This window comes from Talpa europaea (assembly GCF_964194135.1).
Source record: "Talpa europaea genome assembly, chromosome: 2".
Lineage (NCBI taxonomy): Eukaryota > Metazoa > Chordata > Mammalia > Eulipotyphla > Talpidae > Talpa > Talpa europaea.
Window position 1 is genome coordinate 153,882,828 of NC_140068.1, and position 14,237 is coordinate 153,897,064.

The 14,237-nt window shown below is 46.9% G+C and overlaps 1 protein-coding gene across 1 annotated transcript in view; it reads left to right on the top strand.

Moving 5' to 3' along the window:
- GFOD1 (Gfo/Idh/MocA-like oxidoreductase domain containing 1) overlaps positions 1-12,998 on the top strand; it is a gene marked incomplete at both ends in the record, with an annotated part of 108,532 nt that extends 95,534 nt beyond the window's left edge. Inside the window, one exon of the mRNA XM_084228007.1 lies at positions 12,079-12,998. Coding sequence (XP_084084133.1) covers positions 12,079-12,998 — 920 coding nt within the window. The remainder of the gene's footprint in view (positions 1-12,078) is intronic.
- Between the last annotated feature and the right edge of the window lie 1,239 nt (positions 12,999-14,237).

Sequence of the window (14,237 nt, forward strand, 5' to 3'; positions counted from 1 at the left end):
AATTGTATGGGGAATATAACAATAAAATTTATTATAAAAAAAATACAGGGAATAAATTATAAATTTGGTCATTATAAAAAAAAAAAAACGAAATACTGAGAAAGCTGGTCTGTCCCCTAATTGAGCAGTAAAGGTCTGTAAAAATCTACTGAAAGCTCCAAAATTATCTTTTCATCTGTGAGAACTGAAGATGAACCTACCTGTCCTGGGATGGTTGCAAAACAGGTGGCCTTCACCCTGATATCGCTCTGATTTAGTCATATATTAGCCAACCACCCATGAGTCTGGAAGCATGTTCTTCTCCAGTGTGGTCCCTTAGCAGGGACCCACCTGAGCCCACCTAGAGTTCTGATCTAGAGAACTGAAAGACAAAAACGGGTGTTGTGTTATGCTGCTAAGTTTGTGGCCGTGTGCTGGATAGCAAGAGATAACTAGTACAGACAATAAGGAATGGTGGGGACTGTGGCAGCACTGGTTGTGCACACACCACTGAACTGTGGAAGACCCTATTCAGCTCCAGCTGATTGTTGTCATGCTGGGGCCTCTGGGGAAGAAGCCCAACGTTTCTGGGTCTTTCCATTTTTTAAAGAGAGGCCAAAAACTTAGACTATGTGACATAGCCTGATTTAAAGAAAACCAGACATCATCTGCTGTTTGTACGCATGTACGTATGTATGCCGGAAGCCAGCTCCGGCTAACTGTCGTGTCAGGGGTTCCTGTAAGGATGAGACGGCATGGACGAATCTGAGGGATTGTTATAGGGCAGCCCCGATATGGAACGGGTTGCCTGGCTGTGGGTCCTCACCCGCGCGCTTAAAAGGGACTTATGAATACTCCACTGCAGGCACACACAAAAAGTTAATAAAAGGTCTATTTACACGGGAAAAGGAAATAAGGAAAATGTACAACCCAGGGAGAAAATAGGGAGATAAAGTCTTTAATGCGTCCTACCCGATCCGCCGACCTGGAAACCCAAAGGCCAGGACCTGGAAACCCAAAGGCACTCTCCGAGCCTGGCAGGACGCTGCGAGCTGGCGGGGAGCCAAAATGGGGGACCCCTCCAAAGCCCACGTGTCTGGCTTTATACCAACCTGGCTGCTGAACCCCACCCTCAGGTCCCAGCCACCTTCCCTTTGGTGGGGATGGGATGTGGAGTTCCCAGTGTCTTTGGCTTTGGCCTGGGGTGGGGGTGGAGTCTACAAAGCCTGTGTGGAATTAGCTTTAGGACAGCCTTTTCCCCCTAACAGTTGTAACATTGACTATTTCCAAGTGCGCTATTTGTGCTGCCATTAGCTCAACCAGTCACAGAATTGTTGTTGACTTATTCTTGAATGCACACTCTAACAGCTACCACACCAATTGTCACCTCCAGGGGAGTCAGCCCTAAACAAACAGGAAGAATTTAGCAGTAGCCAACTATGGAGCCTCCTGGCTTATCAGGAATTTTCTTACACTTGGAGCATGGCTGTGTCTGCCACCCAGCTGCTATCTCTACCTTCAAGGCAAAAGAATTTCCTTCTCCATTTAGCCCTTGCCTCAAGAGACCCCAAATCCGTATCAAAGACTTGGGGCTGAGGGATGTTTACAGCCTTTTTGTTCCCTGAAGTTTTTCACCTGCTAATGTAAGGCCAAGTGTTGAATTGCTGTCTTTTGGCAGAGAACTACTAATTTTATAAAAAATGTAATATTTGTATCACGCACTGCCATTTGCCATTAAATTGGCTATTCAGTCATTGATCAAAAAGCATTTGCAGTTTTACTTTTAAATGCATATTTAAACAATTTGCCATATAGGGTAGAAACTAGCCATAAACAAATGAGAAGAATCTAGCAGGAGTCAGCTAATGAGATTTCTCACTTTTCAGGAATCTGCCCCATGCCTAGACCTTTGTCAGACAACATGAGTAGCATGGCCCTCGCCATATGTATATATGTATATATACACATATATGCCCATATATATGTGTAGATATATATACATATATATATGCACAATTCCTTCACTAAGGCATAACCCCTCCTGAATGAATTTTCTACATTTTTTTGGAGCAGCTGCCTAATTTAAAGTCTATTGCCTTCATATTATCACACAGTGAGGCTGGTGTTTCCTCTCCAAAGTGTTGAACTGCAATTGACAATTAGGTACTGAGGTTTTGTCAATGACTATGTGGGAGATAACATGAGGCTCCCACCCTTTTGGATGTGTGATGAGAATTCACATTATACTGTTATAGGACAGGGAGAGGGGCAGCCCAAACCCCGCAAACCTGCCTATTCTAAATGGGTTCTGCCATCCGCCGCATCAACACAAAACACATGAGACTTTAATGGGAAGGAACTTTAATAAAACTAGGAAACAATACAGGTAAGGCAAAGAGTCTAGTTTTTAAGTGAAGCACCCAAAGTTACCCGTCCCCTCGTGGGTAAAAGTCCATCCAAATGGGATTGGCCCAGAGCAAGGCCCCAAAGCCTGCCATGAGTCTAAAGCATCTTCCAGTGGGGACCCACAGAAAAGAGTCAGAAACAATCAGACAAGCCCAGAAGGAAAAGAGCAAAATCAACATCAAGATAAAAGCTGCCATTGTCACCTCCCCATGGGTCTCACCCACATCTGTGTCACCCAGTCCACGACCAAAAGACAAGACCAAAAGACAAGCGCAGTTTTTCACGTGTCTCTAGGCTCCATATGCCTCCTCCAGGTCTCCTGGCTCCATCCTGCTTCCTTCCTCAGTCTCTTCTTCAGCTTCTCCTCTTCCTGCTCAGCTCCACCCTCCCTTGGGTGGGGCAGGGAACCTCCCCCTTTCCTGGGGACCACCCTGTTACAATACTTAGGAAGAGAAAGTGCAGATTTCTTGATTTCTTTGCAAGCCAGCCTGATCCCCATTATGGGCTCCCCTCCTGCTAGGCTGTTTGGCAATTTGATCCATTAATCTCACTGAATCTAATCACTTGCATTTTCAGTTAGCTCAGTCTCGTTTAGAGGCTGCTGGCCAGTTGTTCGGCGTTCCCCGGGCCTGCACCCAGCCCCAAGGTTCTATCCTCCCAAAGTCTCAGCACCTTCCTGCTCCTCACACTCAGGTCCATGTGTGCCAGCGCTAGGCAGGGAAAGTCTGCCTCAGGCCCACCTGCCTGCCACTAGCCTCTCCCCTCCCTCACTCCAGAAGGTGACTGCTCCTATGTGGAGAGTACAGCTTATGGGACTAGCTATGTCCCCTGGGTCCACGCAGTATCCTCTGACTTCTGTCTGTCCGGTGGTGGAATGTGATAAGGGCCCTCCCCCAGGATAATGCCCACCGAGCCACAGTGTCTGTCATCTGGCTATTTGGGACCGATGGACAGGACTCAAGGGTGAGGTTCGCGGTCCTGGCTGTTTTCCTAAGTCCTTGACCACTGCATTCCTGCATCCAACCCCCAGCTCCTGTTCTTCCACAGTCTCAGCACCTCCTGCCCCTCACACTCAGGTCCATGCATTCCAGCTGCAGGCAGGGAAGGGCAGCCTCGGGCAGCAGGGAAGCTTGCCACCAGCCTGGAAGGTCTTGGCTCCCACATACCTACCTGTTTCCAAATCTCTGCCCTGGGCTGGAAGTAGCAAGCTCTGCTGATCACTCCTGGGGAGTGCCCAGGCTGGTAGGAACTAACTAGTGGCTTCTTGGCATGATTTCCTTGTTCTCAGCACATAATGAGCCATGGTGCTAGAGATGTACAGGGCTCACCCAGTAAGGAAATAGGAAAAGCAATGTTGCAGAAACAGTCTGCTGCGCATGTCACAGGCGCAGTGATTAGATTGTACCTGGGAAATAGTCTGGGCCAACTTCACTATGGCTAGGGACTCCCGTGCAAAGGGGAGGATTCAGACAACAACTTGAGTAGTTGGGGAAGGTGGGGTGCAAGTCCATGGAAGGTGGGTTGGGATGCGGGCTGACCTTTTAGGGCAGGTTGGCCACTGGACAGCCCTTGTATATCTAATTCAGGCTGATATCAAATTCTGCCAACATTAGCCATGCTGACTGCCTCTCTGCTTGTTCTCTCTTGTAGAGCTCACTGATGGCATCCGGGCCCTTGATAAAAGTAGTGGAATATGGGCCACCCTGGTCCATCTATCTCAAGTTTGAAATTAGCATGGGAACTTAATCCAGTTGCTCTGGGACTTTTGGCAGTCACCTAGACGAGCATTAGGCATCTGCACCCCCACCTGCTGGTTTCTGGTACTCACAGTCAGTTGCATGATTCTCCTCAGTGGTGCCAGAGTTAGGGGCATTGCACACATGTGCGGAGACAGATACCACCTGCAAATATGGAAGCAAGTTTCAGGGAGGTGATGTTATCTTAGAAATGGGCTGCAAAAGTAACTTGCCAGTGTTAAGACAGAGATGACCAGAAGGCAGTAAATGTAGAAGACCAGACTTGCTCTGGAGCACAATCTGGGTTCAAATCCCAGTTGTGTTACTCACTGAGCCATAGAACTGTGGAAAAACGGCTTTCCCTCTCATAGGGAAAAGGTTCCACATGTAAGATGGGGACAGTACTGGTACCTGCCTCATGAGGTGTATGGACTAACAAAGGGAAATGTACCTGGAACACTCAGCCTCTGCCGGCACAGAGCAAGTGCTCAATAAATGGACGTTGCTGCTCTTTTTAATTAAGCCATTATTGTTGTGAAGAGCTCAGACTAGTGGTTTGGTTTGAGGGGTTGTCTGTCAGTAACTCTCAAGGGATGGAAGATGAGGGATTTAATTTCGGCAGAGGGGCACTTTAGATAAATGTCACCCATGAGTGTGTGCGTGTGTGTGTGTGTGTGTGTGTTTTAGAGAGGCTGGAAGGAATTGCTGTCAAAGGGAAAATCAAGAAAGAAACAGGCAGAACTGAACCAAATGGAGTGTTGCAGTCAGTGAGGGAAATCGACCAAGATTTAGGAGGGAGGTATTATAAGCAATCTTTTCTGTTCAGATACTTATTTCTATTGAAATCAGAGAGTTTGTTACAGGACAGGGAGAGGGGCAGCCCAAACCCCACAAACCTGCCTATTCTACATGGGTTCTGCCATCTGCCGCATCAACACAAAACATAGGAGACTTTAATGGGAAGGAACTTGAATAAAACTAGGAAACAATACAGGTAAGGCAAAGAGTCTAGTTTCTAAGTGAAGCACCCAAAGTTACCCGTCCCCTCGTGGGTAAAAGTCAATCCAAATGGGATTGGCCCAGAGCAAGGCCCCAAAGCCTGTCACAGTCTAAAGCACCTTCCAGTGGGGACCCACAGAAAAGAGTCAGAAACAACCAGACAAGCCCAGAAGGAAAAGAGCAAAATCAACATCAAGATAAAAGCTGTCATTGTCACCTCTCCACGGGTCTCACCCACATCTGTGTCACCCAGTCCATGACCCAAAGACAAGCGCAGTTTCCTCACGTGTCTCTAGGCTCCATGTGCCTCCTGCAGGTCTCCTGGCTCCATCCTGCTCCTTCCTTCCTCAGTCTCTTCTGCAGCTTCTCCTCTTCCTGCTCAGCTCCACCCTCCCTTGGGTGGGGCAGGGAACCTCCCCCTTTCCTGGGGACCACCCTGTTACAAGTTGACCTGTTTTTGTTTGTTCTTCATACTAAACTCCAGTTCTATTTGATATATTCATAGATCTCTATTCAGCCTCTTCCTCAGAACAGAACATCAAACATCAAGATATACACACACACTTTTTGTTAACATTTTGATTTTAGCAGTTTCTCAGGCCTCAGAGTGAACACCCTTGACCATTATCTACATGGGAGCCAAAGATTCTGAATGATTAGGTAAACTCTTACACATGCTTCAGAACCCTACTCAATTATCACCTCCCAGCAATGCTTTCTACCATGTCCAAATCATTTGGGCAGTCCCTCCTTTGTGCTCTCATTGCTCCTACCTCTAATAGATCCCATAATCTATTAGATCCTGTAATCACTCATTTCCTGGTTGGTCTTCTCTAGTAGACTGTGAGCTCCTGTTCATCTTTCTTAATTATTTTCGGGTCTCTCCCATAGCTTAGCAATGAAATATTGAAGGAATGGCACATGAATGAAGATTATGAGTTCCCTGCTTGAAAAAAATATAAAGAAAACTCTCTGCCCTCTGTGATTGGGAGGAAAAACATAAGAAGCCATACCTGATTGGACTTGTTGGGGGGGCCTACCAGTCTACATGGGCAGCTGCAGTCCAGGCTGCCAGACCAGTGTCTGCGCTGGCTTTCAGAAGATAAGGGGCTGTCAACACAAGTGGAATAATCAGGAAGACCTGGTGGGAAAGCCAAACAGACCTCACAGATTTCTCCCTTTGATTAGATAAAGGGGTGTGTAATTGTAATTTGATTAGATAAAGGGGTGTGTGATGTGCTGACTGGGAGGGAGGCTTTGAAGTTCTAGGCTGATTATGCTAGTGAATGGCTCTTGTCTCTGGGTGGCTCTTGTCTCTTGTTGGCCAGTTCTACTCCAGAGGCACCCAGGATAAATGACACACTCAAGGGCAGGAAGAGGACCCTGGGGGATGGCGCTGAGCATATGCCTTTCCCTAGAGGTGTCCATGGGAAGTCCCTTGCCCTGGCCCTGTGGTGGTCCATTTGAATGGAATACCAGCCCCCACGAAAGCCCTGGTCTCTGGAACGAGCTAGAGCAGGTGCTCAGCCGCAGCTCGGAGACACTGAGCTTGTGGGTGTGAGAGAAGCAGCTGTTTGGCTTTAAAAAAAAAAAAAAAAAGAAAGAAGCTGTTTGGCTTTAGGATCTTTTGCAAGGAAACTCTTTTCCTATAGCACCAAGACTTCATGAGGACAGTGGATATTTTGGCTCAGTTACTGAGAACACACTCAGCAGGCTTTGAAGGAAGTCTATTTGCCAGGAGGGCTCTCAGGAGGGAACTAAGCTCCTTCTGAAATTATCTAAGTGTTTGACAACGAGCAGGCGCACTGCCTTGCACTGTACACTTTCACCCTCCAGAAGTTTCTCATCCATCTTATTTCCTCCCCTACTTCAGCCCCGTGACATAGGCAAGAAGCCCCATCATTTTATAGACATGAAACTCTTGCTTTATTTGGTGGCAAGGGGTTCTGAGCTTAAAAAAATTAAGTTGGCTCCAGCTCAAAGGGCAAATGGTCTACTGGGGTGGGTTGTGAAGATTTTCCTAGAATGCTGGGGGCTGTTGAATAGGGACTCCTCAGCTACCTCCAGCCACTGCACAGCACTGGCAAATGGAGTGGGATTCCACTTTGTCCACTTCTGGACACAGAACCCTCAGTGGAGGAACTGAGCGTGAAGTGGTGGTGGTGGAGTGGCCCGCAGTCCAGGGGGGCAGTGGTGTGCCGCCACCCTCCATAGCCCTGTGCCCAGAGAGCTCCCTCCATTCCTTTAGATCATTGTGAGCACCAGGGGCCTCTGCTGACTCTCCAACCACTGTTTTGAGGCTTGGCAAAGTACTTTTCTCCTTTAGCCACTTATTTGATGTGGAATTGGGTTCCTTTGTTTTAAGTCCTTTGCTTGAGTATCTGTAGCATGATTTTCTCTAAAACTGTATAAAGTCCTAATGTTTTAGATCTATTGCCTTCAAAGGAGGACTCCACATGTATTCTTGCCACAGCGCATATGGACCCCAAACCTAAAGGGAGTGTGTTTTGTGTGGTGCTTGGAAAAATGCTTGGATGCAGAGTGGTAGAGTGGCCTCCTGGCCTTTCAGTAAAGTTAATTGCCTCTGGTATTTCTGGAGACCCAGACCCAAACCCCAGGCTGATAGAGGCCATTTGGAAGGCAGACACCTGTCAGCTTTTCAGGAGAGATCCCAGCATACATTCAGTAGCATATGCCACACCCAGGGTTGTCAGGTATGTCAGCCCTAGGCCCAGACAGTGCAAGATTCCTTTCTATTGCAAGTGATTTTAGGGATGAAGAGACTGTACTGTGCCACCTAATGCATCTACCCCCGCCCCAACACCTATGCATACATACCCACACACACCAACATACACACACCTACACATATAACTAAACACCCTATATATACTGACATACATATACACACTCGCATGCACCTAATGTCTGTAATTAAAATTGTTTTCCTTTAGGTACAAAGTTTCTGCTCTAAGATGAACAAGGTCCTGGGACTCTAAAGTAAAACATGGTAATTACAGTTGATAACACTGTATTGTATAATTGAAATTTGCTAGGGAGTAGAATGTTCCTACATACACCAAATGTTCCTTCATACACCAAAAAAATATGTGGGGGTGATATGTTAATTAACTAGGTGGGAGGAATCCTTTCACAACACATATGTATGTCAAATCGAGGTGAACACTTCAAATATAATTTTATGTGAATTTTACCTTAATAAAGCTGAAATTAAAAATAAACAAAATAAAATTGTATTCCTTTAAACTAAGCCTTCATGTTAAACTATTAAAGAACCTTGGGATTTCTGGTTCTTAGCATCTTGGTAGGGCAGACTTTAGGTGGGAAAAGCTGGAAAAGAGAAACTGGTGGGTTTTAAAATGGGCTTGGCAAACAACCCCTCTCCCCGCATAGGAGACAAGATGGTTCAGAAGGGAAGGAAAACTCACTTGGCTTTTACACACCCGCGAGGTCCACGCTAGCTCTGTATTTTGGGTTCCTTTGAAAACTGGAGACATTACCTGATTTTTAAATTGTGTCTAAGGATTTCAAAAGGTTATCTTAGAATTTATGAATGAAATGTCTGCAGCTTGTGGGTAGGGATCTGTATGTATGTTTGAAATGCATCTTTTGGGGACAGTCCATAGCTTTTACCAGAATCTTAAAGCAGTCCTGAGGCTTTGGAGCAAAAAGTCCTGGCAATATAGCCTGAGCCTTGGAAGCCTTCAGAGTTCAGGGTCAGCGGTGCTTCTACCAGCTCGCTGGGACAGAAACTAAGATAGGGCCTGCCTAGCCACCGCTGGCTCTGGTGTGCCTTCTTCCATCATGTAAGCACTCTCCTTCAAAGGCCTTCCTGTCTCCTTGGGTTTAAGTAAATATTTTTATCTGATCGTAGAAGTAGAAACTCAGAAAATAAAAAGATCAGTCATAATTTGATAAAAATCAGAGTTAACCACTATAAATATTCAGCGGTAGTCCCATCTGGGTTATTTCTTTCTCCTTTGCTCTCTTAGGGGAGAGTTGAAATCATGGTGTGTCTTGTGAACCCTTTTCACTTAACACCACATCATAACCAGCTTGGCTGCCCCTAGCAGGCATCTTCATAAGCATAGTTTTCAATAGCTGTGCACTACTCCATTATGCGCCTGTGCAACCGCTTATTTACCCACTCTCCTTGCTGGGCATTTGCATTATTCACAGCTTTTCACTTTATAAATAATGCAGTGAGAATCATCTTTGGGCTGTGCTTTATTTTAGAGGATTTCTTTGGGTTGTGTTTAATTTTAGGTGATTTCTTTATGATAGATTCCTAGAAGTCTTTTTTGACTTTTGACAATATTATGTGGTCAGATGTTGCTGACACCCATCTGTGAAGTGTGGGTGTTTGCAGAGGTGGGACAGGGTGCAGAAGTGGAGCCAGGGAACACTGTTCACTCATGCACTACATCTCTAGGTGCAATGGCAGATAGTAGAGACTTAAGAAATAAAGACAACCAGTCTTTAGTCTTGAGGAACTTACAGCACAGTGTGGAACCACACATATAAAAATAGCCCATCGGTCTATGACCATTCTGATCTTGGAAGCTAACCAGGGTTGGGCCTGGTTAGTACTTGGATGGGAGACAAAAGTAGCCAACAGGGAGAGGTCCTGTATCTCAGAAACTTGGGGGGTGGGCGGGGGAAGATGGGCCATGCATGAGTTTCAGGATGGGGTGGAATTATATATGCTCATATTGCTTTGTCTGGAGAGGAAGTCTATTATTTTCATCACTGATTGTTTGGGATACATGGAGCGGGAACAAATTATTTTTCTCAATTTATTTGTTATTTTAGAGTTTTTATAATGCAAAAGAATAAGATGAGCTTTTCCATGCACCATTAGCGTGATTGAGAAGATGCAGTCAGAGGTCCTGGTTTGGGGCACATTGAGGTGGGATACAGGAGAGATCACAGCCTATAACCCAACAGGTGTGAGGCAGATATCTGCAGCATGTGTCATTGTTCCTGCGGTGACCTCCTGATCTGTTTACCTATAAACCTGCTCCTGTGGGTATGAGCCCAGGTAAATGAGCCTAAAGCCACCTAATCACATCATCAGAACAGGGTAGTACAGGTACAGGCACTTTAGGTAACACAAACTAGTGTTTCCTCATCCCTCTGACAGAGTTCACAGTAAAAGGAGCTTCCTACTATTCATTCATGGTCATCAGAAAAGTCAGCCAGCTCTGCCAAAATGGAGCAAGCAAGGAACTGTGGCCTGGGTGTAGGCTCCGGGCCTTCTACTTGGGGCCAGGACTAGCTGTGCAAATGGAAGTCAACAGCCTCAGTTGTATTCACTTTCCTCCATCTGTGTTAACCCTCTAGCTCAGGCTGTCATGATTCATGGATTTTGTTGACTCAAGGACCCACAGTCAGGACAAGTGTGTGTGTCATCACCACGTTTCCCTGTGTGGTCGACTCATCAGTGACTGAGATGCCCAGATCCCTTTTATTAGGTCGGTGTACAGACTATGACTGGACCCCGAAGACCAGCTGCAGGCCGGCAAGCACCTTTACTCAGAAGCTCTCCAAATCTTTTCACCCTGCGTCTTTTAACCTGGCTTTTTCTGTCATTTATTTTTATTTTGAGTTCCACTTGACTGTTTCTCCAGGTTCAGCTGAGTTGGTTTTCCTCCCTGACTCTTGGCTTCTGCAAAATCAACCCCGTTTTCATTCCATGTCACTCTTTTTTCCCTTTGATTCTTCATTTTCTCCAAACCCAGAGCCACTTAGTCTCCTAAAGGGCTCGGTCAGCCTGTGATGCATGCATCAGTTACAGTCATCACATTAGTCTACCTCCGGTGGACAAAGGCATCAAACCCCATGGTGAGGCAGATGGCGGTGTGTGTGTGTGTGGGGGGGGGGAATTGGCTGTGCCAACCCCAGACTCAGGCAATATCTGCTTTTCCCGTAAAGATCAGGAAAACATTAAACAAACACATCTGTGACCACTACCAGCTCTAATCCGTGATGCAGAATAAACGGGCTAGAGTGCACTCAAAATATAATCTTTTGATGGTGGTCATGGGGGTAGACAGCTAAAAGCTTAGACCTTTGAAGGGTGTCATTAAGAAATTCTTCCTCATACTTTTTTATTTTAAAAGATTTTATTTATTTATGCAAACAAAAATGGGGGTATAGACCAGAGATGTGGGGATGAGAGGATTCACCAGAGACAAAGTGGGGAAAAGAATAGGCAGATTGAAGAACACTGCTGAGGGGAGCAGCAGGTGAGACAGGAGAGGTCTGTTGTGCTCTGTCGGTTGCTTCCTGACTGGGGATCGAACTCGTGCTGCAGTGGCTGCAGATAGCGTTATAGGTTGCGTCTTAACCCCTTGCGCCACCAAGGAGGCCCTCTTCCTCATATATAATCAGGCTCGCCTTAGGCATGATTTAAGTTTATTATATATTCCGACTCTGTCCAGATATACAGCTCTCTACATATGCTATTTTTAATGACTATTATATTTTACAGATAAAATAAAAACAAAACATTTCACATGTAAGAATCTTAAAGAAAATATAATTACATGTAGCATTATATTGTATACTTTAATATATCTTAAATATTTTAAGCATGTATTTTACAACTTATGAATCTTATGTCTGATACTAGATGATGCATTTTATGTTATTGGTTAGCATTTTCAAATCTTAAACAAACTTTAAATATATTAAATCTAATTGTAATCTTTAAACCAATGCTAGTGGTATAATTCGACTTTAACACTGCATTATATATATATATTCTTTTTGTAGAAATAAAAGGCGTTAGTTATAAAGTATCTTAAAATTGTAGTAAGGATATCTGATCAGGTCCGGCTCCTGTTTGGAGAATTAAGTTCTGGGGATCACAGCACCCCCCTATCGCTTGCTCCACCCAGTGCCCTAATCTGCTGTTTTCCTTCCCACTCTGCAGGCATAGGCAAGAATGTCATTTGTGACCGCACAGCGACGCCCCTGGACGCCTTCCGCATGATGTCAGCCGCACACTACTACCCCAAGCTCATGAGCATCATGGGCAACGTGCTGCGCTTCCTGCCGGCCTTCGTGCGCATGAAGCAGCTCATCGAGGAGGGCTACGTGGGTGAGCTGCTGGTGTGCGAGGTGCAGGTGCACAGCGGCAGCCTGCTGGGCAAGAAGTACAACTGGAGCTGCGATGACCTGATGGGCGGCGGCGGCCTGCACTCAGTGGGCACCTACATCATCGACCTGCTCACCTTCCTTACCGGCCAGAAGGCCGTCAAGGTCCACGGGCTGCTGAAGACCTTTGTGAAGCAGACTGACCACATCAAGGGTATCCGCCAGATCACCAGCGACGACTTCTGTACCTTCCAGATGGTCCTGGAGGGCGGGGTGTGCTGCACCGTCACCCTCAACTTCAACGTGCCCGGTGACTTCAAGCAGGATGTGACCGTGGTGGGCTCGGCTGGGCGCCTGCTGGCGGTGGGCACAGACCTGTACGGGCAACGCAACAGCGCCCCAGAGCAGGAGCTGCTGCTGCAGGACGCCACGCCGGTCAGCAATTCCCTGCTGCCGGAGAAGGCCTTCAGCGACATCCCCTCGCCCTACCTCCGCGGCACCATCAAGATGATGCAGGCCGTGCGTCAGGCCTTCCAGGACCAGGATGACCGGCGCACATGGGACGGGAGGCCGCTCACCATGGCGGCCACCTTTGACGACTGCCTGTACGCCCTGTGCGTGGTGGACACCATCAAACGGTCCAGCCAGACTGGCGAGTGGCAGAACATTGCCATCATGACTGAGGAGCCAGAGCTCAGTCCGGCTTACCTGATCAGCGAGGCCATGCGCCGCAGCAGAATGTCCCTGTACTGTTAGCGCAGACTGGGCCTAGGTGTCTTAGGCCTTCTGGGGGCCTGGAGAGGAGGCAAGGAGAAGCTGTGGCCTCCAGGAGAGTGAGGTAGAGAGGGAGCAAGCAGTGTAGTAAATGGTATGGGCAAGAGGAGAAACTCAGCCCAGCTGAGGGGCCCCAAACAAGACTGTTGGCAGGCGCTGGGCTTACAGCCGAGGTGTTCCTGAGATCCTCTCTGCTGCCATTTGTGTAAGGGAGGTTTAGCTGCCTCTGTGGCAGCTACTGTGAGGAGCAAGGAGGGCTTTCCTCCCAACCCCATACTTCACCCCACCTTGGCCTCCTTTGTAACCACATGCTCCTGTGAGGTCAAGGTCAAGGCACTGTAGCTGATGGCAAGGTCAGTGGGTGTTGGCCTTATTGTGACCCACTACGGGCAGAAGGCAAGTCCCCGCATGGCCACACAAGCCTGCGAGTCTGAAGGAAAATGGGCAGGGTTGTGGGTAGGTACAGTGGGCACCTGAGTAAAAGTTCAAATCCCAGGAAGCCACCTGAAGTGTCTGAAGAAAAAGGGGATTTGGTAGCAAAGTATACAGCTTTCTTGATTAATTCATCTTCCTCAGTGGAAGCCCTGGAAAGTGTCTTCCTAATTGGTTCATTGCCCTTCAGCTGGCCTGAAGAGGGATAAGGGAGTGCCAGGAGGAGCAAGCAGAGAGAATTCCTTAAGCCAAAAGGAGAGCACATGCTGCATCTAAACAGATGAGGCAGCGAATAAAATATGCCTTTGAATTTGTCAACCATTTAAAAAGCCTGCAGAATCACCTTTACAACAGTATTTCTGGTGGAGTGGAATTGAATGTAAGAGGAGTTTGGTACTGATGTGTTGAGGTGGTCCTTTCACAAGGCTGCCCAGGCAGGGCCAAGAACACAGGAGGAGCTATGGTTTGCCCAGAAGCTGACAGGCTGTCCTCCAAGACTGCAAGCAGCTGGGATCCCCACGTTACTGTGGGAATTCCTCAGTACAAGGGAAAGTAAGTGAGCCCTGGAGTTGCTCCAACACCCATGTCTTCTACTAGTTGGAGACGGGCTTTTAGGAGCTTCACCCAGTGCTGTGGATTTAAAAGGGAAGCCTTTTAAATGCTACTCAGATATAATCTTCCCTGAAAAAAAAAAAAGTTACAGTTCTTTTCTTAGCTTTGACCTTTGCTTTTATGATTCTGACGCCTGAAAATTTTTGAAAAGCTTTTAAACAAAACAAAGCAAAAGGA